Source organism: Taeniopygia guttata, chromosome 4, assembly GCF_048771995.1.
Source record: "Taeniopygia guttata chromosome 4, bTaeGut7.mat, whole genome shotgun sequence".
Lineage (NCBI taxonomy): Eukaryota > Metazoa > Chordata > Aves > Passeriformes > Estrildidae > Taeniopygia > Taeniopygia guttata.
The window spans coordinates 65,809,711-65,835,459 of record NC_133028.1 but is presented as its reverse complement, the minus strand read 5'-3'; the positions used below and the strand labels follow the sequence as shown (position 1 = coordinate 65,835,459).

Here is a 25,749-nt window from a genome sequence, read left to right as displayed (position 1 = left end):
TGTGTTGGTTTTTGGAGTTATTTTTTTTCTTAAAGAAACTCTTTGCCCTTTTTTTTGTTTGTTTTGTAATGGTACTTGATTTTTGTTTTTGTACAGGGAGCATTGCACTCACTGCAGTAAGGGCATGTGAACTTTCAGTTTTCATCATAACTAATATTAAGTGTGTGTTTATCCAAAATTTGCAGCTAATTGGATGATGGGATTGCTGACTTCATGCACACAGTTGTGCGTTGAATACTTAATAATCTGTTTAAAGCACATCCCATTCTGCCTGCTGATATTTATATAAGCAGGAAATAGGGATTATTTTTCAGAAGAGTTGATCAATCACTGTAACTAATATTTTAAATGACCCTTCTTGGCAGATAAGTCACCATGTTCTTGCTTCGGCAGCTTGAGTGGTATGAAAGAAGTTACATTATTCATGTGTGGCAATGCAGTCAGCTGTAGCCATTTGTATACAGAATGATTAGCCACTATTGGAGGACACAACTTAAACGTTTTCAGGCAAAGTTTTTGGAAGTCTCCTGACTTTAATTTTTAGCTGTATCCCTTGCCAACATTCCTAATTGCAATTAGACTGGGCAGTTAGCCATTAGCTGTTGCTTACTGTCTTTCTGCCCTTGCTGGTCTGGTGGCCTGGCAGTCCTTATTTTTCTACTCACACACGTGTGACCACCCTTAGCTACATTTATGTCTGGGAGCAGGCTAGGAACAGGCAGTATGGTATTCCTTATTTCCCTCTGTTGTCACAGTGTCAGGATAAATGACGTGTGTGTGTACCTGATCTGTGAATAAACCATTTCCTCTACGAAAGAAGTTCTGAAAATGCAGCTCCTCCTTCCTTCCTTCCTTCCTTGCCCTCCCTGTCACACCTCTCAGCAGCTTTCAGATAGCTCCACAGACATGTTCCAGCAAATGTCGGGGCTCTCCAGGAAGGACTATAAATCGTGGATATAATCCCTGCAGTAGATTAGTGCTCAGGTTAGCCCAGTGATTTTGCAATATTATGGTTACAAGGGATTTAAGGGCATTATCTTTCCTCTGCAAACACTGCATGAAAGTTATTCAGGAATTCTTCCTGTATAGTCCTGGCAACTAAAGACAGATTGCAGAATATGGTTTTGAGACCAAAAAGTCAAGGTTTCTGCTTCCTGACTTTTTTTCCTAAATACAGTTTTATGTATGGGTCAAATTTAAAAAAAAAAAAAAAAAAAAAAGTTTAAAATACATTTTTAAACTGACTTTAAGTTATATGAAATGCTTTTTCTATGCATAAACCTATTACATTTTGAAGTGTAGTATGTAAAGATCTGGAAGTAGAGGAAGGTGCCCACTCCATTGCCATCAGAAATCTGGGGTCTTACCAATCCATGCCCCTCTCTTGAGCATTCCACTGCCAGCCACGTGGTAGAGGATCATGTTGGATCTGATAGGGAGAAATGGTGTGTGTCTTCTGAGTTTGGCCAGAAGAATTTGGGAGGGAAATGCCAGATCAGCAGAGAAAGAAGAAACATTTACTTTTGTAAACAATCTTACAAGAAGATAGCAATTTCTTTGAAGCTACTTAAAAATTCTGGTGTTGGGATTCTGGTAGAGTAAGTCAAGACAGGATGGATTTGCAAAAGGAACAGCTGATGGGCAGTAAAAGATGCATGATTAACCATTTTGTTGGGCTCAGTTTATTTCCTCAAGTGCTGTGTATATATTCTGTTTTGGAAATCTAAAGTGTGTATATATATATGTATATATATATATATATGTTGGTCATTCTGAGTGGCTGCTTTCTATTATTTACAGTGATGTGTAATGATACACAGACTCTGACAAATAATAGCAGTGTCGTAGGATCTATTTTTAGGCTCACATATTTGTTATTATGACTTAATGTGCCAAAACTTAGCCAAGTTATGAGCAAGAATATCTTACAGGCAGCCAATGCTAATGACCTTGTGCATAGCCTGGTACCAAAGAAGGATCATCTGTACCAGGACAGGGCGTTCTGCTGGGTTTTTTCCCTCTGTCCACTTGGTTTCCTCTGTTCTAGACAGACAGGATGAGTTGGTGAGGTAGAGCACACAGTTGCTGGGCTGGAACAAACTGTTTATTTTCCATTGTTTGTAATCATGTGTGCTTTATTATGCCGCTTTTTTTTTTTCTTTTCCTTTTCATTTTATTTAATTTTTTTTTTTTGTTTAAACCGGGATTTTCCATTGCTACTTCAGTGAGGATCAGTGTTGTTCACTATCCCTTTGCTCAAAATAGGTATACCTTGCCTGTGTGAAGTCCCACTGACCGGATAACTGCACTTCAGTCCTTCCTCTCCTCATGCAGGACTGGAACAAAATGGAAAACCCACTCATCCACTTCTGAGCCCCCCCCCCCGGCACTGCCAAAAGGGTTATTGGAACTCATTAACCCTGAAGAATGGAGTAACATCTGAAAAGCAGCAAGCAGAGCTGAAACAAATGCTGTGCTCAGAGTCAATTCACAGCAATGACATTGTGCTTAAACCAGAGTGTCCCCCATGTGGAAGACACCCAGGTGCCTGATGTTTTCTGAGCTGTTCCTGTTTGTATCTGCATTATAACTTGTGTAGTGGTGAACATCACTTTGCAGTAGGGTTCCACCTCCTTTGCCTCTGCACTGATTCTGGCAGCAGGGTTTGCATCCTACCCCACATTTCCTTATGTTAAATCCATCTTTCAGCGTCTCGAGACAAGGATGTATTTTCCTGCCTCTGGCAAGCCGCTGGCTGTATCCTTCTCCTGTTACTGAGGCTCCCTCCCCCCCGTGCCCCTCTTGTTAGAGGTCAATCTGAAGTGCAGGAAAGAATGATTATGATAACAGGAGGAAACAGGAAGAATCATGCTTTATTTTTCAATCTGTTTTTTATTATTGTTTTAATGTAAAACATTGTTTCAATTAAATGCTGACCTGTGCAGTGGCGTGTGCGTGCACATGCTGAAATGAATTCTGGCTTTGTTTGGAAAGCTGTGACCTCTTTATTCCTGTTCTGGATCAAGGCTGTTGTCTTTCAAACCCACTGCTGAGGACTGCAATTTCACTTGTACTCCTCGTAGAACTGGCTGTAACAAAACTTAAGAGCAGTGGTATTCTTGGGCGTTTTGTTGGTGTTCTCTCTCAATTTTTAAAATTAACCCGCTTAGTTTTAAGACATCCTCATGTTATGGAAAAAAGAAAATAACATTTAAAATGAGTGCTGAGCTACACTGGCACATGGAGTAGATAGGTATTCAAATAAGTCAATATCTTTATAATTTACTTTCTTTCTCTTGCCTTAATTTTGTGTGATGCTATTTACTTGCATTTTTTTAAACTGAGATACCCATGTGAATTGACTGCCCTGAAAGAAATCATAAGAATAGACCCCAATGCCCATTCCCACCCCACAAAGTCTTAGCTGCAATGACACTGGAATAATATGTTCAGTTTGTTATTTATTTGGATAAAAATTTTAAACCTGGAGGGGGTGAATCTATGTTGCATCATTTAAGTTGTTTGGTGGTTTTTGGTTTGTTTTTTTTTTTTTTTTCTTAAAATGAACTTCTTCAGAGGAAGGAAGAAGTGGGTGAGAAATTTGAGTTGTTAAAATGAGTCAGTTATACTTTATACTTGTCCTCTGGTGACCAGATTTTCATTTTACTCCTTGGCCTCATGGAATGTTTTTATTTATGTATCTTATTAGTTTTGGATGTTCTGTGTAAGGGGAAACCTGAAATACAAACTTTTTTTTCTTTCTGGTATTGTATTAAGAGCCTGGGTATTGGATGCAGGTGCTCTGACTCTGCCGTAATTGGCACTTTATGGAGAGACACCAGCTGTACTGCTTCACAGGGGACATATTATGTCTCTTCACACATTGTATATATTGTAGGAAATGCAGAATTCCTGTCATTGTCAGAAACTTTGCATGTCTGCATCTACCAGTGCCTCTGCAGAAAAAAAGACAACAATCTGCTGAAAGTTAAAACCACATCTATTTTCAGAAAGGGCTTATCCCTTTTATTGTCCTTTCCTGTAGCACTAATTGATGTTTTGTTTGGTTAAATATAGAAGAGACTTAACAAATGTTTGTCTTTTTATGGTCATGCAAGGTGAGCTGGTGTGGTATGAAGTGCTTCATTTGTTTTGAAATACATGGTAACAGATACTGCATATCTGGATGTGTGGGTACCTGCACCTAAAATTATACTTACCATGTAATAATATACAAAAAAAAAAAAAATTAATGTTTTCAGTCATAGGACAGGTTTGGAAGCAGAAGCAATAAAACTCTTAAGTTATATTAGGCCTTAAAAGGGATAATTATACAGGGGAAACGATCCTGCTTTTGGGCATCTTACACAACAGGGGCTTCAGTTGCTCTCTTGGGAGTGTCTGGGAACTGCCAATGGTACCTCTCAGTCCTGCCCGAGGACTATTGATTTGTGAGTAGGTGGGACTTGTGTGGCTTTTGGGGGATTGATTTATAGGAGGAAACTAGGAATTAGTATCAAGATTTATAGATACTGTATGTGAGTGATTTGTCCAGAAAAGAAAAAAGAGTGGGTAAAACCTCTGCCTGCATTTGAAAAGTGTAATTGCTGAAGGGGAACAAAGAACTATTGAGTGTCGTAGGGAATGTTTGTTCCATATAAAGAAAAATGCAGGTGTCTGGCATCTTACTACATGGAAAAATAGGGTTCCGATGGAAGTTAAAGCAATCTCATCAGGTTTTTTTAAAACCTTTTGAAGATACTGTCCTGATAATAGAGACGTGGGCAAGGTTGTGGATTTCTTGTGAGCTGATTTAACATGTCCTTGAATGTTCATTGTCCCACTTCCTCTATGGTTTAGTAATGTGTTCAGATCGCTGTATGGACCTTTGGAGAGTTTGCCCTGAAAGTTTCATTTCTGGGAAAACGGGAACAAGGCTGTTTCATTCTGTCTTTTGGAACAGATGTAACTTATAGTCTATCTGTGGTTGTTAAATCCCCTTTTTTGTGCTCTCTTATCAGAAGTGTCTTGTATGTTCTATGACATAGTTCAGACCCAGCACTGAGACACTCTTTTGAACATCATTTCCTTTCCAGTGCTGCAGTATGTTTGTGTGTGGTACACTGTGCTTATGAGAACCAGGAGGAAGCCCACCTATTTCCATGTTTTTTTGTTTCACTAGGCTTGTACGCGCTGCGGAGAGTGCTGGGGAAGAGGCCAGGCCTGTGGGACACCGCAGTGGCTGGGTCAGTGATGATTGCTTTCAATGACTTCCTGCAGGGGATGAATGATGTCAGGCCCAGTGCCATGAGGGAGGTGGCAATTGATGTGCCAAAAGTAAGTGGTTTTGTGCAACGCTGTGGCAACATTGTCAGGGCCACATAAAGAGAGAGATTTTATGGAGTGTAAGCCTCAAGTTACTGATAAATGTTACGCATCATCTTTCTGTTTGCATGCTTATTTACTTATTTATCATTTTGAAGAACCATTTGCAGAATGGTTCCTAATACTTCAGGAAGAGTTTGGAGTGCAGGATCATATCTCCTGATCTGTGTTTTTTTATGCTGAGTGGATTAATGGGGTAAAAATCTTCAGATGCATGTTCAAGGAAGGTCTGAAACAACCATGGAAGCTGGAACCTTTTGGGAAGCAGACACAAACTAAAGCAGAAACCAACTGTTAGCATTTATAACTAAAGTGTGTGTAAACAAATCTGTGAGCAGCTTGATTGCTCTGATTTTTATGTAAATGTGGCCTGAATGCCACATGAAGGCAGAATTCAATGCTGTAGGCTGATTATGACTTCCAAACAGTCACCTGTCAGGTGACTGTCATTATATGAACAGTTCATTTGGTGGTGGCAGGTTCATCTTTACCATGCTCACTGCCCTCTTAATTACATATTATAGTAGTTCAGTAGCAGACCCCACATAAATTGGTGTGGGGAACTTACCTGGTTTAAGGCAGCTCTGATCTATGTTAAGAAGACTGAGCAAAATAGTTTTGTATTTAATGTGACTAAATCCTGATTCTGTGAGCAGTTGTGTTGGGGTTCCTCAGCAGCTCCCCAAGCCCTAGAAGAAAACATTTATGTTTCATTGCATGGCAATGAGTCATTGGGAATTAGATTACACAATGGTAAACCCTCATTCTCAAACTTATAGGAATGGGAAATAAAATCTGAACCGGATGCTGCACGCAGGCAGCTCGGATGTCACAGTTGGCTTGCTAAGAGAGTCCATGCTGTGCAGGGTAGAAATGCCTGGGCTGGCCCCATACAGCTTTTCCTGGAAATGGTGTCATGTCACCAATATCCTCAAGGCTAAGTGGCTCTGCTGAGAGCCAAAGTTACTGATTCTTGCCTTGCTCATTGTGCTGCAGGCTCGTGGGCTCAGGTTATTCCTTTGCAGTGCCTCTCAGGCACTACAGCCCCTTTGGAGCCAGGTAGAATGCTGCCCAGCAGCACAATAGGCAGGTAGAAGCAAGGTCTTGAGGTACTGCAGGAAATCTGTTCTCAGTCCCAGTCAATCTACTCCTCAGGCTCCTCTTGTCCACTAAACCATCCTGCTAGTGGCTCCCTTAATTGTCACTTGATTTTATTTATTAAACACCCATTGAATTATTGGAGTACTACTGGAATTAATTTCTTTTATTAACAACATAGTGGAGATTACTTTTGTGCTGACAAGACCTGCATTTCCACAAAGTAATGCGTATTCTCTGAAGATGTAGGGTAAATTTCAAGCCATCTGCTTGCTGCCTGGGGTGAGTTTAAAGTAGATTCTAAAGTAATCTGGGTGCAACAGATTTTGTGTCCTCCCATATCACCTGCCAGCGGAAGGGAGTTTGGAGCTAGATGATCTTTAGGGTCCATTCCATCTCAAAATATTCTGTGAATGCTGTAATCTAAAAAATCCTTGCTAAAAATAACTTCAAACACTAAATAAATTATAAGATGTAAGATTTTTTTTTTACCAAAGAGAAGACAGGAATTTGAACTATATTAATAATATCAGCTTTTTAGGTATTTATTGCAGATGCAGTACTCACTTGGCATCCTCCTTGGTGTGGATGGGACTTTTGGCCCATGTAGTTAGTTACAAGTAAAACCACTGACATACATGAGATTTTTTTTTTTAACTTCATTTTTCAGATGATGGGGCCCTTTCATATTTCATTGCTTTGTAGTAGCCATGTGCCAATCAAATGACAGGAGTTCAAAGTAACTTCTGAATAAAGCCACAATTCCTTCCTTTTGTGTCTGAGTTGTGTTGGCTGTGACCAAGGCAAATGTAAGATCCTTGCTGCCTATTTCTGTGTAGCATATTGCCTTTGGTTTTTACAGAGCCTTTCTTGAACTTTGCTATGTGTTACAACCTTTTTAGAAGGCTGCTTTTTCTGCAGCAGGGATTTAGGGGAGAGAGGATGCACATTATAAATCAGGAAGATAATACTGCAGTTCTTTGGAGAATTGCACTACAGTTGCCATTCTTCCCTCTCCTATGGGTCTTTATGAAATTTTTTTCAGAGAGTGCTCTGGGTTTTACTTGCCTCCTTCACTCCCTTTACTGTAATTCAACACTCAGATTTGTGTCTTTGCAGGCAAAAGATTCTGGATAAGACATCCTTTGCCTGCCTGCTTTATTTCTTTATTACTTGTATTTAATAACCTCTGGGGAGCTGCTGCTCTGCATCGCACTCTGAGCTCTGTTGACCTGGGGAGAGCTTAGGATTGCAGCAGTAATGAAATGTTGGTGTTGTACACACGCTGTAGCAGAGAGCTGGTTTTCCCTATGTGAGCCCAGCCCCAAGGCTAATCTTTAAAGCCATTTCCACAGTGACAGAACGTCACACCTCATTGCTGGTGTTGCAAGACCTCTCCTTTGAGTTCCTGTGCAGGTGAGAGCAGTGAAACTATTGCTGATGGGACTGTTCCCCAAACTCTCTCCCCTTCCCTCTCCCCCCCATGCTTATCTCTCTCCTTTTGAAATGAGGACAAGTTTGTCCTGTTTAGAATTCACCAGAATGTGAAGGTGATGGTTTATTAGCTATTTTTGCTTTTAATACTATTGCTGTACCAATTCCACGCCTTGTACTGTCAGAATTTAAAATGTAGGTGAAGTCAGAATAAGTTTCCAGATTGCTGAAAACATCCTTCCTGTAAGGTGACCTTACTTCACCTTTTCTGTACAATTCTGTCACTTGTGCTGGTCTTAAATGACATGGAGTGTGTCTGAAAAATCACTTGAATGATGCCTGACTGATATTCAGTAGACTGAATATTTGCAGAGGGTACATGACTGAATATTTAAGAGAGTAAAAGTAACATTTAAGTGTTTTTGCCATCTTTTTATGTGCGTGTAAAGTACTGCTAATGGATTTTGCCTTCTGTTGTTGAAACTTACAGGGAATTCATGATGGTCTAATTAATTTCAAGATGGTCTTGTTCATGTTTGTCAAAATCTTTGTCTAGATAGAAAGACATGATGATAGAATGACTAATCCATGCTTTGCCAGGTATGAGTAAGGATTGATACTGAAAAAAGGAGAAGAAGCTTATATTGTCTTATTCCCTCAGAAAAAGTTGCTAAGAGTGTCAAATTTAATTCTGTGCAGTTTAAAAAGCTCCTGCATAGAATCAATTGTTGTAAGGGTAAGTAATACATCTTTTTACATTAAATCAAAGTCACACTGTGTGACTATGAATAGTCACACTGTTTCATATCTGACTCATAAACACAAACTTTTGACATGTTTGCTGTTTGCTCTCTGCTCTCTGTAATTTTCTTCTATGTCAAAGTCTGACAATCTAAGATAAATTTTATTTGATTTGAAATTTGCTTGGTCTTAAATAAAAGTTCTTGCACCACATCCAAATGCTTTTTTTCATCCACTTCCATAGCAGACTAAATTACCTTTCTCAGGGACTGTCTACTTCTAGTTTCCACTCCTTGTCCTGGCATCAGGAGAAAATAGGGACAAACCAAGGTGACACCAGATTTCAGCTCAGGGGAAAGACAATACCTTATCTCTCAGCAACACTCTGCTTGCTTTTCACATATAACTCACTTTCCAGAGCTGAAGGATGATTTATGTTGAGCAAATTTCTGGAAGAGTGTTTTAAGGCAGAAGATCATTTGATTTAGGTGTGCCTTGACATGTTTAATATTTGAAGTGAATGGGAGTGGATGGTGACCAGAGGAAGAGCAGGCTGGGATGATGTGGAGAAAAGTCTCAGGCTTGTTGACAGCCATGTAGGAAGAGGTGTGGCAGGTTTTAGATCTGTCTGCTTTTTTGGTAGGACAAAACACATGACTTTATGTTTTCCTGACAAGCCTGTCTTGTGCTTCTTGTTTAATAAAAACTTTTTGAAGAAGCGACTCATTAAAAACAACTTTACTAAAGAACCTTTACACGTTCTATAGAGATTTTTTGATTTGTTTACTTTTTTAATAGTTCTGCTCCATGGTCTGAATTCAGCAAAAATGCTCTGTTCTGCAGGTATGTTGGTCAGACATAGGAGGACTAGAAGACGTCAAGCTGAAGTTGAAGCAGGCAGTGGAATGGCCTCTCAAACATCCAGAGTCCTTCATCCGAATGGGGATCCAACCTCCCAAGGGTGTCCTGCTTTATGGACCTCCTGGGTGCTCAAAAACCATGATAGCAAAAGCTTTGGCTCATGAAAGTGGCCTCAACTTCTTGGCAGTGAAGGTAGGCCACTCACACTCACATTTTCTTAACTTCTGCATAACAACTGATGGTTTTACCAACTTCCAGTGTTAAAATCTAGTGGCTTGTAGTGTTTGATCCTTATAGATGCTTCAGCAAACACCTTGTAAATACCAAGTAAATTTGTGTTTTCTTGTATGCTGTTAAAAGAATTGTTATTTATTTTGTCAGCACAGATGTTGGATGGATGGGTAAGCTGTGGAGTGAGGTCTTAAATATTGGCATTGCTTAAGGTCTTTCTAAAAGTGGCAACAATATTTTTACTGCAAATAAAGCAGTAAATGAAAAGTGACTCTGGATAGTGGGACGCTGCTGTTATTGTAATAATTACTTGCGTGCATGAAAATATCATCTAATCTCTTACATTCCTTTTCATTCCTCAGGAAGGTCACCCTCTTTATCGCACTGTTTGTGTTTCATTACAGATTTTTCTTGTCCTATTTGCCTTTTTTTCCTGGGGAAATAGTTCTACTTCATCAGTTTTAGAAAAGCTTGAAAAATCAGTTATATCTTGAATACTCTTGTATAAATGGGATAGTCTCTCAGCATTAAGAAACACTTAGTATAGAAAAATTTTGGATTTTGTTGCCTATGAATCAGTGTAATTGATCACTGTGGGTTGTATGGAAAACACATGAATGAAAGTTATTTAATAATAATACTGACCTTCACTGCATAGGAAAGAAAAAAAAAAGATAGCAGAGTAATTCCACATGGTGTAGTCCTGCAGCTGTGTCAGAATGTTAATGAAGTGCAAGAAAAAACATTTGTTTAAGTATTTTGAAAGTATCTCCTCCTCAGCAGTAAGATCACGTTCCCTTCTCTGTTGACCATCTCTTTACTCACAAAGCCTCCTGTGTTAGTTTCCACACAGTTTCCTCCTCCTCCCATCCTTTCAGGCACGCTGTAGCTGTGGATCCTCTTTGGGAGCAGAGAGTTGTGTTGACCCTGAAGCCAGCAGCCCTTCACTGCCTGGGCTCCTTGGGATTACAGGCAGCCCTCTGGGTCACAGTCACATCAACAAGGGCAGCCTTGGAAACCTCAGCCCTTAAGAAACACTACCTTTACTGCCTCTTCCATAAAGACAAAGTAGTTCTTTGTACTCCAGAGTTACTGGTAAACAAGGTAACCTTTTCCTCCGCCTCTGCTTGTAAGAAAACATTCCTCTTTGTCTCGCCCTAAGCACTGGTGCCTGGGAGGGTGGGGAAAAAAGGTAGCAGTCTGGGGGAAAAAAAACCAAAAAAACAACCAGTTGAAAATGGGTGTTGTTGCTATCTTGTATCCCTCAATCAGACAGTTTTACTGATGGAGTTAATTGTCAAGGGTGGCTCATGCTAACCAGGAGGTATCCAAAGGTGCAGTGATGGGAAATGCTGGTGTACAGTAATGTAGCGTTTTTCCATGGTGGAATTCTGCACGTGCAACATTCCCCATCATTGACAAGCTGCAGAAGTGTCTGGCTCTAGGAAATTGCCTGTGATTCCCACTTGGTTTAAATCCCCTGGCCTGGAACTGGTCAAATATTCAATGTACAGATGTTTCAAGAAGCACATCTCTGGAGCATGTCCAACCTTGGACATGTTGACTCCAGGAAGGGAACATAGCCCACTTACTCTTACTTTACATTTATTTCCTGGACAGAAAAAGGCAACATCCATCATGTACTAAATGTGTTAAACATTGTCTGTAAAACTTTTTCAAGCACAACAGGCATTAATTAATTTCCACTGCAAGTGTTCCTGCAATAAATCCAAAGTAGATGAATATATAGGGTTTTGGTTTGTTTTGTTGGGGTGTTTTTGAGAGGGGATTTTTCTTTACTTGCTTAGAACCGTATTAATTTTCCCCTTCTCTGTGTTATGTCTTGGATATCCATCCCTGGAACTGGCATCAGGCATTTTGAAATGAAAGTGCAATTCTCGATGATTTCCTTTTCAGACTTGCATTTTCCTTCCAGTCTCTCTCAAGTAAGTAATTCTGATGAAAAGTGTCTGCTGTACAGCTTGTAGGATACTCTTTTGGGATAGTGCAGAGGGCAGAGGTTCTTGGCCCTTCTGGAGCTGGGACTGTAGGCAGGAGGCACAGCTCTAGCTGTGGAAGCCTGCTGCTGGATGCTGCCTCTCCCTTTGTGAAAACCTGAGAGGAAATTGATTCAGTTACATGCAGTGCTTGCTCGGTTCGGTGATTTTTGGAAGGCTGCACCTATTGCATCTGCACACTGTGTGTAAGAGCCACGGGCACAGTATGTCCCAGCTGCCATCAGTGCTGGATGTACTGTCTTTGTCTGAGCTGGCTGTCCTGCTTCGTTGCAGCAGGTATGGCTCCCGCCCCAGCCTGCTTCCAGGAAGGCTTTGTTTGCCAGATGTGTCTGTGCAGTTTGGACAGCTGACTGTTCAGTGAGACGTTTCAGCTGGGTTATGAGCAAACTGTTTGAATGTGACCTTCCCATCTGTTTTGGGCATGGGGAGCTGTCACAAGGCAGCCTCTGGCCCACGTCTGACTGGCCTCTCATGAGGTTTGGGAGATGGGCTGAGTCTCCATGTCATTTCTGGGCAGAGGAGCTGAAGAAAATAACGTGATAACAGATGTTTGACGTTGCATCCTGTTCTCTTCTGAAATCTATTGTGAGGTTTGAATGGTTAGTGTTACAATGAATGTTGCCCTTTTGTAAACATGCTCTTTGATACTTGGCCAAAAACTTTTTATAGCTGTATTTGCACCAAGATTGGTGACCTTTTGCTTTTCCAGAGCAAAGCAGCTTGTTGGTTGGTTTGTTTTACAAAGCCATCTTGCATATAATTCCTAGGGGGAATAGTTTATTTTTGTTCCTTCTCTTGACTTTCTTTGTCTCTAATACAATGTATTTGCTAAATTTACTGGGGAGGAGGTTGTCAACTACTTTCCAGGGGATGGCTCTTCCTGCTCTTTCCCGCCAACCCCTTTTTCTATATCTCTTGTAGCACTGAGGCTTTTCAGGGTTTTAGTGGTCATCTGGATCATTCCCCCCTCCAAACCTCTGTTATGGAAAAGGCAACTGAATTGTTCTCAGCTGCTTGGAGATTTTTCAATGTTTTGCACTCCTGGATACAAGCGAGTGTAAGACTGCGTGAAGGAACGGATTAGGATAATTTTTTCATTCTGCAGGATTGAACATCAGTCTTGATTTATCAACAGCTTTTGATCTGACTGACTGTTTCAGTCAGCCTTCTCTGCACTTTTGTCTTTCACAATCCTCTTGTGCTTGTACCAAAGTTCGTAATTTTCTTCTGAAATGTGTTTTATGCATTTTTTGTGCTAGTAAGAAAAACTCGTTATATACAGGTATTGGACCTATCCATATGAATATGATGGGGATATAACTTTCAGCTTCTGCCAGGCTGATGACACCTTGCTGTTATATACAACCTGTCTCTCTGACATATTTGCTTTAGATGTCATCTAGCTTTCTGAAACTGAACATGAAGGAAATTAATGTCACTGTATTCCCTTTTTTGACTATTTATGTGGTAGGTATTTCTGTGGACTGTTTTGACAGTTCCTGCACTTAGGGTCAGCTTTGACTAGCTGGTTTTTTTTGAGCTATATTTTTCGTGAGACCACTAGGATTTTGTGGTGATATTATAGTTTTGGAAGAAACTCACCTATCTTACTGTATGGCATAGATAATTATCTCTGCATTTGTCTTGTATCTTAGTATATTTAGATGTGTTATGACTGCCCTCTTCAATTTTAAATTTCTTAGTTTATTTTATTTTTAGGAAATCCTGTGTCATTGTATTGTGCTAAGAATCAAATGAGTATTACTTTTCCTTACAGATTTTTCTGTTGCTTCTCTGGGAGGCAATTTGCAGAGAGTCCATGTGGAATTTTTTTCCCCCTCTTATTATTGTGCTATTTAGGTCATTAACTTTACTACCAAATAAAAAAAACTATTGAGCTTTTTTAGGCTTTAACCTATTTCAGAATGAACAGTGGAGTCTGCTCTTAAGATTTCAGGCTGGGAGGCACTATCAGGGTACCCATCCAGATAAACACTATCACCCAGCTGTAGTGGTCTGATCCATGGGGACTTGGAGTTTTGTTTTCTGTCCAACAAGCAGATTACCTGAGTTTATAAGATATATAGCAAGAAAAATTCTGTAACTTCTATATGCATGTGAAGGTTTAGAAACATAATTTTTCCTTTTGCTGCTTAGTGTTTTTTAACATTTGTCTGTTTAAAATCAAAAGTAAGGCAAAGCCTCAATTAGGGGCAGTGAGAAAAAACCAGCTTAAATTTTAAAAAGTTAAATGCCTTGCAGTTCAGCTAAGTGAGACATGATAATTTTTGTAAGCAGGATGAAGCAGTACTTGAAAAAAAACCCACCATACAAAACAAAGAAAACCAGACTCACCTGTGACAGTAAGGAGTGTTTAAGGATGTCAGCACTGAGCAAACCACTGGTACAGATGATGTGAACTATACTGTTCTTAACTTTAATTTGAAACATTGGCTAGGAGATCCAACTACAGTGTGATTTAAAAATAAAAAGAGAAAATATTCCTGACCTTTTATTTGCTGTTACTTAAGAGCTTGGGCTGAAGGAATCTTTTCTTTTTTCAATGAGCAGTAATTACAAAAATATACACTGTTCCCAGGGCTCTGACTTCACCTTGGCTTGGTTTAGCTTCCTGTATCACCCAGCCGATGCTTTTGTACCGCTCCCCGTGCTTGACATGTGCTTAAGCTTAGTTTGTCATCTGGGTCAATTATGTCAAAATATTTTCCAATTCAAGTTTCCTCTGCTTTTCCCCTCAGCTTTTGACTGTGGCAGCTCCAGCAGATTAATGAGGCTTGGAAAGGTCGACTGCTTTGCTTTGTGTAGAACTGTCACTGAGTTTTGGGGAGATAGCTTAGCATTTTGATGGGGATTTCAGTGGGCAGAAGCCTGAAATAAGAAAGCTTGGTGACTGTAAGTAGTTTAAAAGCAAGGCATTTAAGATGAAAAATGCAGAAGCATTGTGGTTTTATGAGAAATTTTGGCAAACATTTGATAAAATTTCTAAAAAGATCCACAGTAACACATTTGCAATAACTTGTTAGTTAATTAGCAGATAGAAAAATTACTCTGTATGAAAAATTTGACATTTTTTACAAGAGTTAAGAAGTTGAGATACTTTGACCTCTTTTAATCCTGAAGCTCTTTGTATATTTTACTCAACTAAAAATAAATCATTCATCCATTCTTACTATAAGCTTATCCAAAGTAAATATGCAGGCAGAAAATGGTTAAATATAATCCCCATCTCTTTGTCCCTTCTCAATTACCTTGCAAATTTATTTTTTATTAGCACTTAGTTTCTCTCTCTCTCTTCAAGTTACCAATGGAGGAATGAGTTGTTGCTGGAGGTGTGAAGTCTCAGCAAATAGGTTTTGCAGCAGGGGTGGCTCATTTTGTGTGGTTTTGCTGTGTGATTTTTGATCCTGCATTGATCCTTCCCTGATGATGCCAGAGGCACTCTGAATGCACTGGTGCATGCAGTGAGTGTAATTCAATGTTTCCAGTCAGTTCATTCTGCAGTGCAAATCCTGGCTTCTATCTTGTGTAAGGAAGCCTCAGAAGGCTGTCATTGGAGTTTGCTGGTCAAGGCAAATGGCAAACAAGTGGAGTCTGAGGCAAGGTGATAAAAAAAGTTGGATATTATAAGGCAATCTGACCATTCTGCTTGTAACAACTCCACTGCAGGGATTGGGGATAACAGGGTTTTGCCAGTTTGCTCCCTTGAATACTTTGGAGCCCACAAGCACCTGCTGAAACTGAAGTTTTTCAAACCCCAGACAGGTGTCAACAAGTTTTTAAGGTTCTCTGGAATGTGGGGCAGAAAGAGAAGAAGTGATTAAAATGGTGCATGGTTCTCAGCCTGGGGTTTCCATGTGCTGAGAAGCTGGGAGTGATGCAGATTAAATCTTTAAGCAGCCCTGAAAGAGAAGAAGCAGGCTTTATTCTTAACAAGCAAATAGAATGCGTTTTCTGAGCAAATATTTTTCTATGCAGCGTAACCAATTACCAAATCACACACGTACAACCTCTGCCTTAGAAAGAGCCTTACCATTAAAATAAAGGAAGTTTCAGTGTTTATCTTGTTAACTCGCTTCCCTGCAGCCGCCCTGAGTCATGTGCTGCTTTGGTTGGACTGTGGGAGGGATGTAATAGCATTTTGCCATGGAGATTACAGTGCCAAAGGACTCAATAACTAATTTCTGAGTCTTTTCAGTGTTGTTAGAATAGAGCATAAGGCTGAGAGAATTGAGATTGTTCAATCTGGAGAAGAGAAGGCTTAGGAGTGACTTAATTGTGGTCTTCCTAAACCTAAACAGAGCCTACAAGAAAGATGGAGAAAGACTTTTTTCCATGAACATGTAGTGACAGGATAAGGAAGAATGGTTTTTAAATGGAACAGAATAGATTTAGATTAGATAGATTAGGAAAATTGTTTACTGTGAGCATGGTGAGGCAGTTGCCCAAAGAAGTTGTGGATTACCCATCCCAGGGTAATGTTGTATGAGGCTCTGAGGAACATGGTCTGGTGTAAGGTGTCCTGCCCATGGCAGGGAGGCTGGGCCTGAATGACCTTTAAGAATTCTTCTACCCAGGCTATTCTGTGATTCCGTTACTCTATCTTCAGTCTTCCATGACTCTTCAGTGTCAAAACTGAAAATAATTAAAAAAACATGCTGGTTTTAACTGTATGAAGGGTGTATTGGTGGGGTGGGATCAAACTTTGCTCCTCTGAGCTGGATGTCTAAGCTTCTTCTGAAGTCTTAAGAGAAACTAGCACATGGCACCTGAGAGGTGAATGGCTGTCTGCCCAAGTCAGTTAATGTGAATGTCTAACTCAGATGCCAGTGTGACTGTGGGCAGTGAACATTGCCCTAGGAACACAGTGTGAATGGTTGAAAAATCATTTTGGCACCTCTGTCTTTTCTTTTTTTTTTTTTTCTGAGATTCACAATATAGAACTCAGCTTCTAGAGACATAATTTGAAATTAAATATTAATTATGACTGATACTTTAATGTCTGATCATTTCTGCTTTGAATATGGCGAAGAAGGAATTGTTCATTATCTTGTAGTAATAATCTAGAGTAGTAACCTATTGGATGAGATAGAAACCCTCTAGTTGGATTTTTAGGACGCAGGAATTGTACTCAGTGCCTAACAGTTTAATGGTCTGTGTAAGAGCCCAGAACCTGTATGTGAGGTTATCAGGGTATTTCTGAAGAGTCTAGACTGAGCTGTGTGCTGGAGACATCTGGAGCTGTGCCCATGTGACTCAGAAAGCCTAAGTGCATAACTTGCCTGATTGTCAAAAGAGTGGAAAAAAAAAAAAAAAACATGTAAGAGAAGTGACTGACTAAATTTCCATCACCCAAGTGATGGAAAAAATCTGCAAGTGGTCTTAAGCCCTGCTCAGAAAAATGACTGATACTCTTTAACTTCAAGGATAGCAGATGTCCCTCTTGAAATTTAAAAATGCTTTGAGAACTTTGGTTAAACCATGTATGCACAAGCTTATCTGGTGTTGCTGTACGTATACAGGGGTTTTATGTTTTGTGCAGTTAATCTTTCAAAAGTTGATTCTGATAATATTTTAAATGCAAGAAATTTTAGTTTTTTATTAAAATTAAAAAGAAATTAAAATTCATCCAATCCAGACCATAAGCAAGTAGAAGGTTTCATGATACACGGGAATATGTCTTGTAAGTGGGGATGGAATAGTCTTTAAGCAGAGCATGCCTGGAAACTCTCTCTACTTTGAGGCTGAATAAAGAAACTTCAGCAGTATCCAGTGAGCCTGAATTGGCGGATTTTTTACTGTCAGTCTGGACTCTAGCTCACAAATGCTTATATGCATGGATAAGCTACAACTGCTTCTGCCAATTTTCTGCTCCAAATCTTTTGCTGGTTTTGGAGTCCCGGTGCAAATGACCACAAGAAACAGGTTTTATTTCTTCTTGTCTGCTTGTATGGAAGATGACTTGTTGCATATGAGAACCAAGCTGTGCAGCATTAGACTGGCCTATTTTTTACTAGCACCTCTTGGTCAGTCTATCAACAGCTATAAAAAGCTTTTAAAAAGAATGTATATGCTCACCTCTTGGCCAGAAATGATCTTTCAACAAATGTCAGCTTGCTAAATCAAGCTCATGTCATTTGATTTTTTAAAGCATTTAGAAAAGCACTGAAAGACAAAATAAAAAAGCTCTCTTGGTATTTCTTCAGTGGCCTCCAAAGAAAGTCTGCTAAAGGTGAGCTTTGTGAAAATGAGAAGCTGCATCAGCTGCCAGCAAGTGACTTTGTGGTGGCCTGCAGACTGCATGTCTGGCAGATTTATTTTTCAAATAAGAGCTGCCATGAATCTGAACTAAAGGACAGCACGAGTGCAGACAGGGTAAGGCAAAGACTCAGCTCAGGTGGGACCAGAGATCACCCAGTTAATTTGCTACCTCCAGCTGCTTTGAATATTTCTAGTTTTTGTGTTGTGGTTTTCAGTGTTTGCATAATTGAATTGTACAGCAATTCCACCTCTTCTGTATGTGCTTTGTCTTACTTCAGAGCCTTTTCTTTTCTTGCCATGGACAATAAGGATTCTGAGCTGCTTGCAGTAAAAACCATGACACTCAAATGGAGTTCTGATTCCCCTCATGAAGGGTGAACTAGGAGACTTTCAAACCAATTTTAATGAAAATTCTGCACAAAGAGGCACAGGTCATTAACATGTAGTGGTCTGTCACCTGGAGTTGCTGCTTAATAAAGAACAAAATGGAAAAAAACTTCATGTCGAAGCTTACAGCAAAAAGTTGCATTCAAAATAATTATCTTAGAAACATTTAAAATTTATTGATTGCTTTGATGTTTCCTTTATCATATTTTAATCCTTAATTAAAAATAAAACTACAAGCATCTGAAATTATATTGTACCTTAAAGCTCAAATAGAATAGTTTTGATTTTAAGGGGTTTTTTTGCTGAGACAAAAGAAAATGTCAGGCTGTTTCATGTTGCATCATAGGAGAGGAACACACTGTTGGCATGGATGCATGTGATGTTGGTTTCCATGGGAATACTGATGTGAATAAAGGTTACTTATGGGAATGAGGGCATGAAAGGGAAGGTCCACAGATTCCAAGGAAAAGTTGGTGAGAGAGATCTGTATTTGTGGGTAAAGTCTGCAGTGGTTTCTCATTGTGACAGAGAGCTGGATGGAGAGGACTCTGCTCTCGTTCTTTAACGATTTGTCAGGGCTGTGCTATCGGATTCCTCATCTGCCCTGAGCGTGATGAACAGCGCGGGCCCGGAGCAGCTGGGCTGTCTCTGAGCTGCCTCTGAGCTGCAGTCTGGCCCTCACTAACTGCTGCATGCTCCTCATGGGTGGTGTCAATAGCAGCAAAAGGCTTTGTGCTTCTCTCCTCACCTTGCCTTTCCTTCTGTCTTTCCTGCATTCCTCGGTTTTGTGTCTGAATAATTCTGTTTCCATGCAGGTACTCACCAGACTGCAGTTTTGCAGTCATTGGAGGCCTCCAGGTGACCCTTCAGCTGCCACAGCAGTTGCTTTAAGGGTGGATGTTGCTGAAAGAAAACAATGCTAATTGTATAATTTGCCTTTCCTACAGCTCAGGTGCACAATGCTGGCCCTATCAAACCTTACAGGGTGGCTTTGGCCTGTGTGGTGCTCTAGGTCTGGCTCCTGCATTCATTCGCCTGGTCCTTTGGATAAAGGTCAACTCTTTGAAAAGAAATAAATAAAAATGGTATCTATGTCTGGATGCTTTGCTGGTATCAGATAACTTGTGCTTTGCTTTTCAGAGGATATATTTTTTACCCCTGCATGAGTACAGGTGTTTTCCAGTGTCAAGGTAAAGTCAGTGCATTAACTGTTACTGCAGGAATGAAAATGGGCATGGAGAGGGGAGGCTGCATAAACCAGTGTGCTGCATTTTTAGAGTGATGAATCTGCGTTCCACCAGCCTGGGAACAAAGTCCAGATGGTCCCGTTCAAAGCGGGCTTTATAACAGAGGCTCTGTCATTGCCAGTGCATAAAAATGTGTGTCTGCCACACATTCGTAATTGTGACATACCTGCTGTTAAAGCTGCCCTATGCTCTGGGCTTAGTGTTACCTGAAGGCACCCACTGCTGGGAGGAGGTGGTTCAGCTTTCTGGATGTGAAGGATGTTGTTTCTTCTGGGGAAATTACAAGGACACCTGTTGTTGCCTGGAAAATAGATTGGAGCCACTGGCTCTTTTCGGGCAGCAGATAATGATCATTGTTTGTGGCTGCAGGTCAGTGTTGATGCAAACCAGGCTGAAGTCAATGAGTCCTTACCAATCCCAGAAGAAGCTGAGGCCCATTAGGAAGCATTATTTAAGCGGCCTATCCTACAGATACAGCAGAACAGAAAATACTCTGAGAATTAGCCATTGTTTTACTTTTTATAATTGTAAGTACTTGTTCAAGACTGGAATGCTGACCCTGTGGTCTCCAGTCTGTTCCTGGTGGACAGGGCTGAGAGGATAAACAGGCATCACAGCATCTGGCACTCATAATCCTGCTTGGCAGCCTCAGCAGAGGAGCAGGAATGTGCATGAGCTCAGATGCTGAACAGCTCCCTTGCAAGGGATGGGTTTCAGGTGTGCTGCTGTGGAGCTTCTTGCTTCACCTATAGAGTTCAAAGAAGTGCTGTTAAAAATTAGTCACACAGTCAGTGCTGTGGTGCTTGGCTGGGCAGGATGCAGGTTGAGAGTGCAAGGAAATGCTTTACTGTGGTTTGTCCTTCTGGCTGATTTGCAGCCTCTTGGTGCTGTTGTTGAGCACTTTTAAGAACTTCAGTGTTTGTTTTTATGGTTAATTCCATTTCTCATGAAGGTACTGAGAAAGTGTCAGGTTGAGAGGACTAACCAACATGCATAGGTACTAAAATAAATGGAGAGAGCTTGCTTCAGGTAGAGGGTAAGTAAAAATGCACCCATAAGGCTTACAAATAACAAAATCTCAGAATTTTTTGTAACAGAGCATAACATAGTGTAGTGCTGGCAGGTTGTCTCAATCATTTTGCATACAAATGTATCATGCTTTTTAATTTCCTATTTTTCAGGGGCCTGAGTTGATGAATAAATACGTTGGTGAGTCTGAACGAGCAGTGAGAGAGGTGAGAAAGGGCAAGCTGTGGATAATGTTAGATATAAGCTTCCTTGGCTTTCAAATTCTTCTTTGAGATTACCATTAAACTTTCTTAAAAACTCCTTCTCCTGTAAGTTTAACAAAGAAAATATGAAAATGAAGCAGCAGGGATTTTTAGCTTTCTCCTGCCTTGACCTAGTGATACATGTCGAATTTGGGATCCTGTGGCAGCTGTTGCTACTGTTTTTAAAAAAATCTGCTTTAAAATAAAAACAAGCCAAGCCAAGACAGGCTGATGTCTGTTATGTGAAGCTCTGTAGCTCTTGAGGTGTGCAGGGGGTGATAGTGTACTGTAAACAGCTTTCTTTCCTTAAAACTGGGTATTTCATTGTTGGTTTTTTTTTAGATCTTCAGGAAAGCCAGAGCAGTATCTCCTTCAATTCTTTTCTTTGATGAAATAGATGCCTTGGCAGTAGAAAGGGGAAAGTAAGTAATCATGTTACAAAAACAACAGACATTATTTCCTGATAAACTATTCTTACACTGTACAATCACAAATTTATTTACCTTTCTAGAATTATTGTATTAAATATCTTCATTCTTTATACAGAAGGGTAATATGTGTCTTTTACTCAAGCCTATTTAACTTGGCATAAACAGGTAAGCTGATGGAGTTCCTCCTTTCTCATCTCATTAGCAGGAATGAATCTACTGGTTCTCATACTCTTTGACTCTTTTCTGTGGCTTTACCTTTTATTTCCAGTAACTTAACTCCTTTCTTTTCCCAGGGTTGTTGCCCTGGCCTAATTTGGTGTCTCCATCAAGCAAACGATAGGATCATAAGCTACATAACACTAATTTCCAAGGAGAAAACTCATAATACTAAATTTACACTTATGTTTAAGTGTTTTGCCAGACTGGGAAAAACTTCATTAAAAGATTTGGGAACAATTGTGTCCTTTCATGTGTGACATTAAGAATGGATTATTGTGCAAACAGCTAATAGTATTTCTTTTAATATCCTGCTTTGTGATGATTCCAAGAGATGTTTACCTCATGTCTGAAGTAGAGTTATTGCAGTTTTTAGTTTCTACTACAGCATTTAAGATTTGACAGGCTCTGTAAATGGACTTTCTTGGGGGATGCCTCCTTATAAATGTCATTGCTACTTCCTGTTGCAGTAAATATTTTTATCCTGTTTTATTTTGCATGAAAAGCTACCAAATTGGTGCATTAGAAAGCATTTGTCCTGTTTAAAGGCACATCAAAACTTCAACATTTTTCTGGGGAAAAAGCTCCATCAGCATCTCTGCAGATTCTTTTTTATTACAAAAAGGGCATTTCTATCTTCAGGGAAGGATAACAGGTGCCATTTTAATGTTTTGGTGACACAAATAAATGATTTGTGTCACAGGAGGTGGCATCACATGTAGTGAAGCTGCCAAGAAAGGAACATTCTTACTGTTGAAAATGCAAAATTTGATTGAAGATGTTTTCCTCTGAGTCCTTCTCATGTACAATGTATGCAGCTGTGAAATTTGTGAGCTTCCTAGAAGAGCTATGCACTGAAGCAACAGAGAAATTGCAAAATTGTTTGCCTGAATCAAGCCAGTGGAGGGGAAAAAATATCATCCCCCGCTGCAGTTGTTAATGTGTTTAGCTTCCAGAACCAGCACTTCATCAAGATTAAACCTCTTGGAAGGTTAAGCCATAATACATTTTAAACAGTCTTTCACACAGTGCCCTGGAGGTGGTGAGTTTGTATGTTTGTTTGCTTTTTTAGAGAGTAAACAACCTGGTTTTACCTTACCTGGGTCTGTCTGTGGGGGGTAGTAGGCCCGGCACAGCTTGCTGAAGAATGTGGTGTGACCTGCTGCAGTTGTGTTGTGCTGGAGACATCTGGTTTTGGAGCTTTAAAAAGAACAGGGTGGGACACACAAATATTTCATTGTCAAATCTGAACCAGATGGGAGGTAAAATATGTAGCAGAGTTCTCATAAAATTCATCTGAAATGAAATGGTGTAGGAAACCAGACAAGGCACTTATTAGCAATGGCCCTTTTTTACAGGCTGACTTTGCACAGTAGGAATTTGCAAATGCACTAGAGATGCTAACGATTTGTGGCCTCTGGAGATCCATTTCCTGTACTATTACTGACTGTGCTGAAGTTTTCAAGGAAACACCTGTTTATATTGTCTCCCCATTCCCTCTGTTGGCTGAATTAGTTTTCTTTGCCTTGGCAGCGAAGAACACTCTGTGATACAGCTTTGTGAGAGTTTAAATCCTCATGGTTTAAATCCTTGATAGGATGCTGAGGGCTTTGTGCAGGATGTGCCACAGTCCATATCTCCTGGATAGGCAACCTGTCCTGATCCTACAAGGGCATGTTCAGAAATCCAGAGACTCTGAAACTGTTAAGTTGTGGGAGTAATTTTATGTGCAATTCTGATCAGAAATACAGATGTGAAATAACCTTGAGTAAATCACTTAATGCTTTTGTTCTTCAAAGCATCCTGCCAAGTATTCATTAACCTATTACTTAGATTTGACTAAAGCTTGTGGTTGTTTTGCTCCCAGCCTTCTGTAGAGATCACTAAACAATCCCTTCTCAGCAGCAGGGGCATATGAACTAATAGATTTTGTAATTAAATGAGAGTAGAGGTAGGTAAAGGAAGCTAAGGAATTTTCTTGTTTGGGCCATTCATAATAACATCTCCTTTGCATCAGGTAGTGGATTCTGTCACTGTACATACCGTTGTGCAAACACTGTGGCTGCACTCAGTTATGCCACAGTCTTTATTTATTACACATTCCCAAGCCATAATTCATTCCATAATTGTAATACATCTAACACGCTAACTAATGTAACTGTCTTGTGTAGCAGTTTTGTTTTACAAAATCTATTTGTGTATGTTTATTAGTTAGAGCTAGCAATACTTTGAAGTCAGCAAAAATTATAGTAATTGACATTGTTCATTGTCAAAATGTTTTATTTGGAAAAGATTATTTCTTATCCAGCCTGCTTAGAAGTTCCATGTGTTTTATCAATATGAACTAACCTCCTGGATTTTTTTCTTGTCTGTCCACACCCTCTCTATTTTGCAAGTAGTTGACACGCTGATACCTATTAATCAAGTAATTAAGAATGTGGACTGGATGCATACCAGTTTTAAAGACAGTTTATGAAAATATAATCCTGCAGCTCTGAAGAAAAATAGTTCAATGTAAGGAGCAATTGCTTGAGATAAAAATCTGATTATCCTTGATGCAAGAAGTCAAGAGGATGATTCTGACTGGTCTTGAGTTTCTGGTATGGTAGTGAAGACATAAAGATACTTTGAGCTGTGTTCACTTCTGCATTTTGTTCTGTTACTCTGAGCTTCTAATGCTCATGGAGAATTTTTCCATTTCTTTCTAATTTATGTTGAGATGTTAGAGTAAGTTTAGAGAGAACTTAAAATGAAAAATTAGTGGCTCAGTGGCCTGACTGTAGAGAAAAAGGGAGGCATTCACCATGACTGTTTCTAAAAACAATGATAAACCTGCAGCAGAAAAGATGGTAGAAAGTTACAGGTGTCACAGTGAGGTTTGAAGAGGAGAAATTTGAGAAAGGAAAAACTTCTTCAGTCATCATGCATCAGGAGAGGTGAACCATGAGATGCACGGAGCCTTTTTCTCTGCTTTGTGGTTCTAATTAGCATTTGCTTACACAAGCAGATTATGACTTTTTCTTTTCTTTCCCCATACTTTTGAAAGATACTGTTATGACTTTTTGTAGGACAGATTGCACTGAAGCAGGACTGGGCTAGATAATGCAGTGTGTGAGCAGCAAAGTTTGCCTTGAAGTAATCCCATGCCTCCACAAAGCTTGGGAGACTATAAATTACACAGCTGCAGAGAGTTATGGGTATTTGTTACCCTCAGCATCCTGACCATGTAAAACCTAATTCTTCTGGCCATTAGGGGTTGCCAAGAGGGAAATGGTTTGGTAATTAGACTTGAAAGTGATGAATGAACGTGGGTCTGTGTAAATGCAGCGCAGACAGTCTGTTTGCTGAATTTCAGAAATCACCATGCTTTGGAAATGGGACATTGTTTATATAAGTAGGATTTTTAGGATTTTTCAGCAAGAGACATCCTTTTCTTGTTTTTCAAAAGCAAAGCATTTCCCCTTTAACTGCAAGTCTCTCTAATGTAGGATGGGAAATGCTGCAGACTGCTGTAAAAGGCACTGATAAATTCTATTTTCCATGGGGAAGGAAAAAAAAAGGACAAGGGACAAAATCAGTACCTTGCCTTTGACTTGTGGAGGCCAAAAGTTGGTAGATGAATATTACTAACCTTTTCAGAGTGAGGATAGAACTGACAAAGTGAAGGAACTTTGGTACCAATCACCTGAAACCACAGCATGACAGGACCACTGAAAGACACACTGTTTTCACTTTAGATATTAAAATCTTTCCAAGAGTCTCAAGTTCTGAGACTCTCAGGATTTTAGAAGAACCTATGAGGAACAGCAGCTTCTCTCTGGTAATGTACCACCTCTGCCTTGAACAGGGATAGTGATAAATCTCTTTTTAAACCAAGATCTCTTTCTGGGGTATTTTATCTCATATTTATTTATCCCCTACACTTGAACTTGTCATTGTATTTTAGTGCCTGTGCAAATTCCCTGGTGCAATGGACAGTGTCTGTCATTGAAGGTCAGTGTGTTGCACCCAGTAATGAAACACACGGGCTGAATTCTGAGGGGATGCAGCAAAAGAGAGAGGTTCTTGGCAGAAATCCACCTTGCACAGGGTAAATTAGCAGTACTGAAGCTGGAGGAAGTATTGTCCCTCTAATATTTCTCATCCAAAG

At 39.9% G+C, this 25,749-nt stretch overlaps 1 protein-coding gene across 1 annotated transcript in view; it reads left to right on the top strand.

Moving 5' to 3' along the window:
* AFG2A (AFG2 AAA ATPase homolog A) overlaps positions 1-25,749 on the top strand; it is a 160,941-nt gene that overhangs the window by 15,466 nt on the left and 119,726 nt on the right. The window contains 4 exon segments of the mRNA XM_030270346.4: positions 5,183-5,337; positions 9,502-9,711; positions 20,863-20,916; positions 21,295-21,374. Coding sequence (XP_030126206.4) covers positions 5,183-5,337; positions 9,502-9,711; positions 20,863-20,916; positions 21,295-21,374 — 499 coding nt within the window.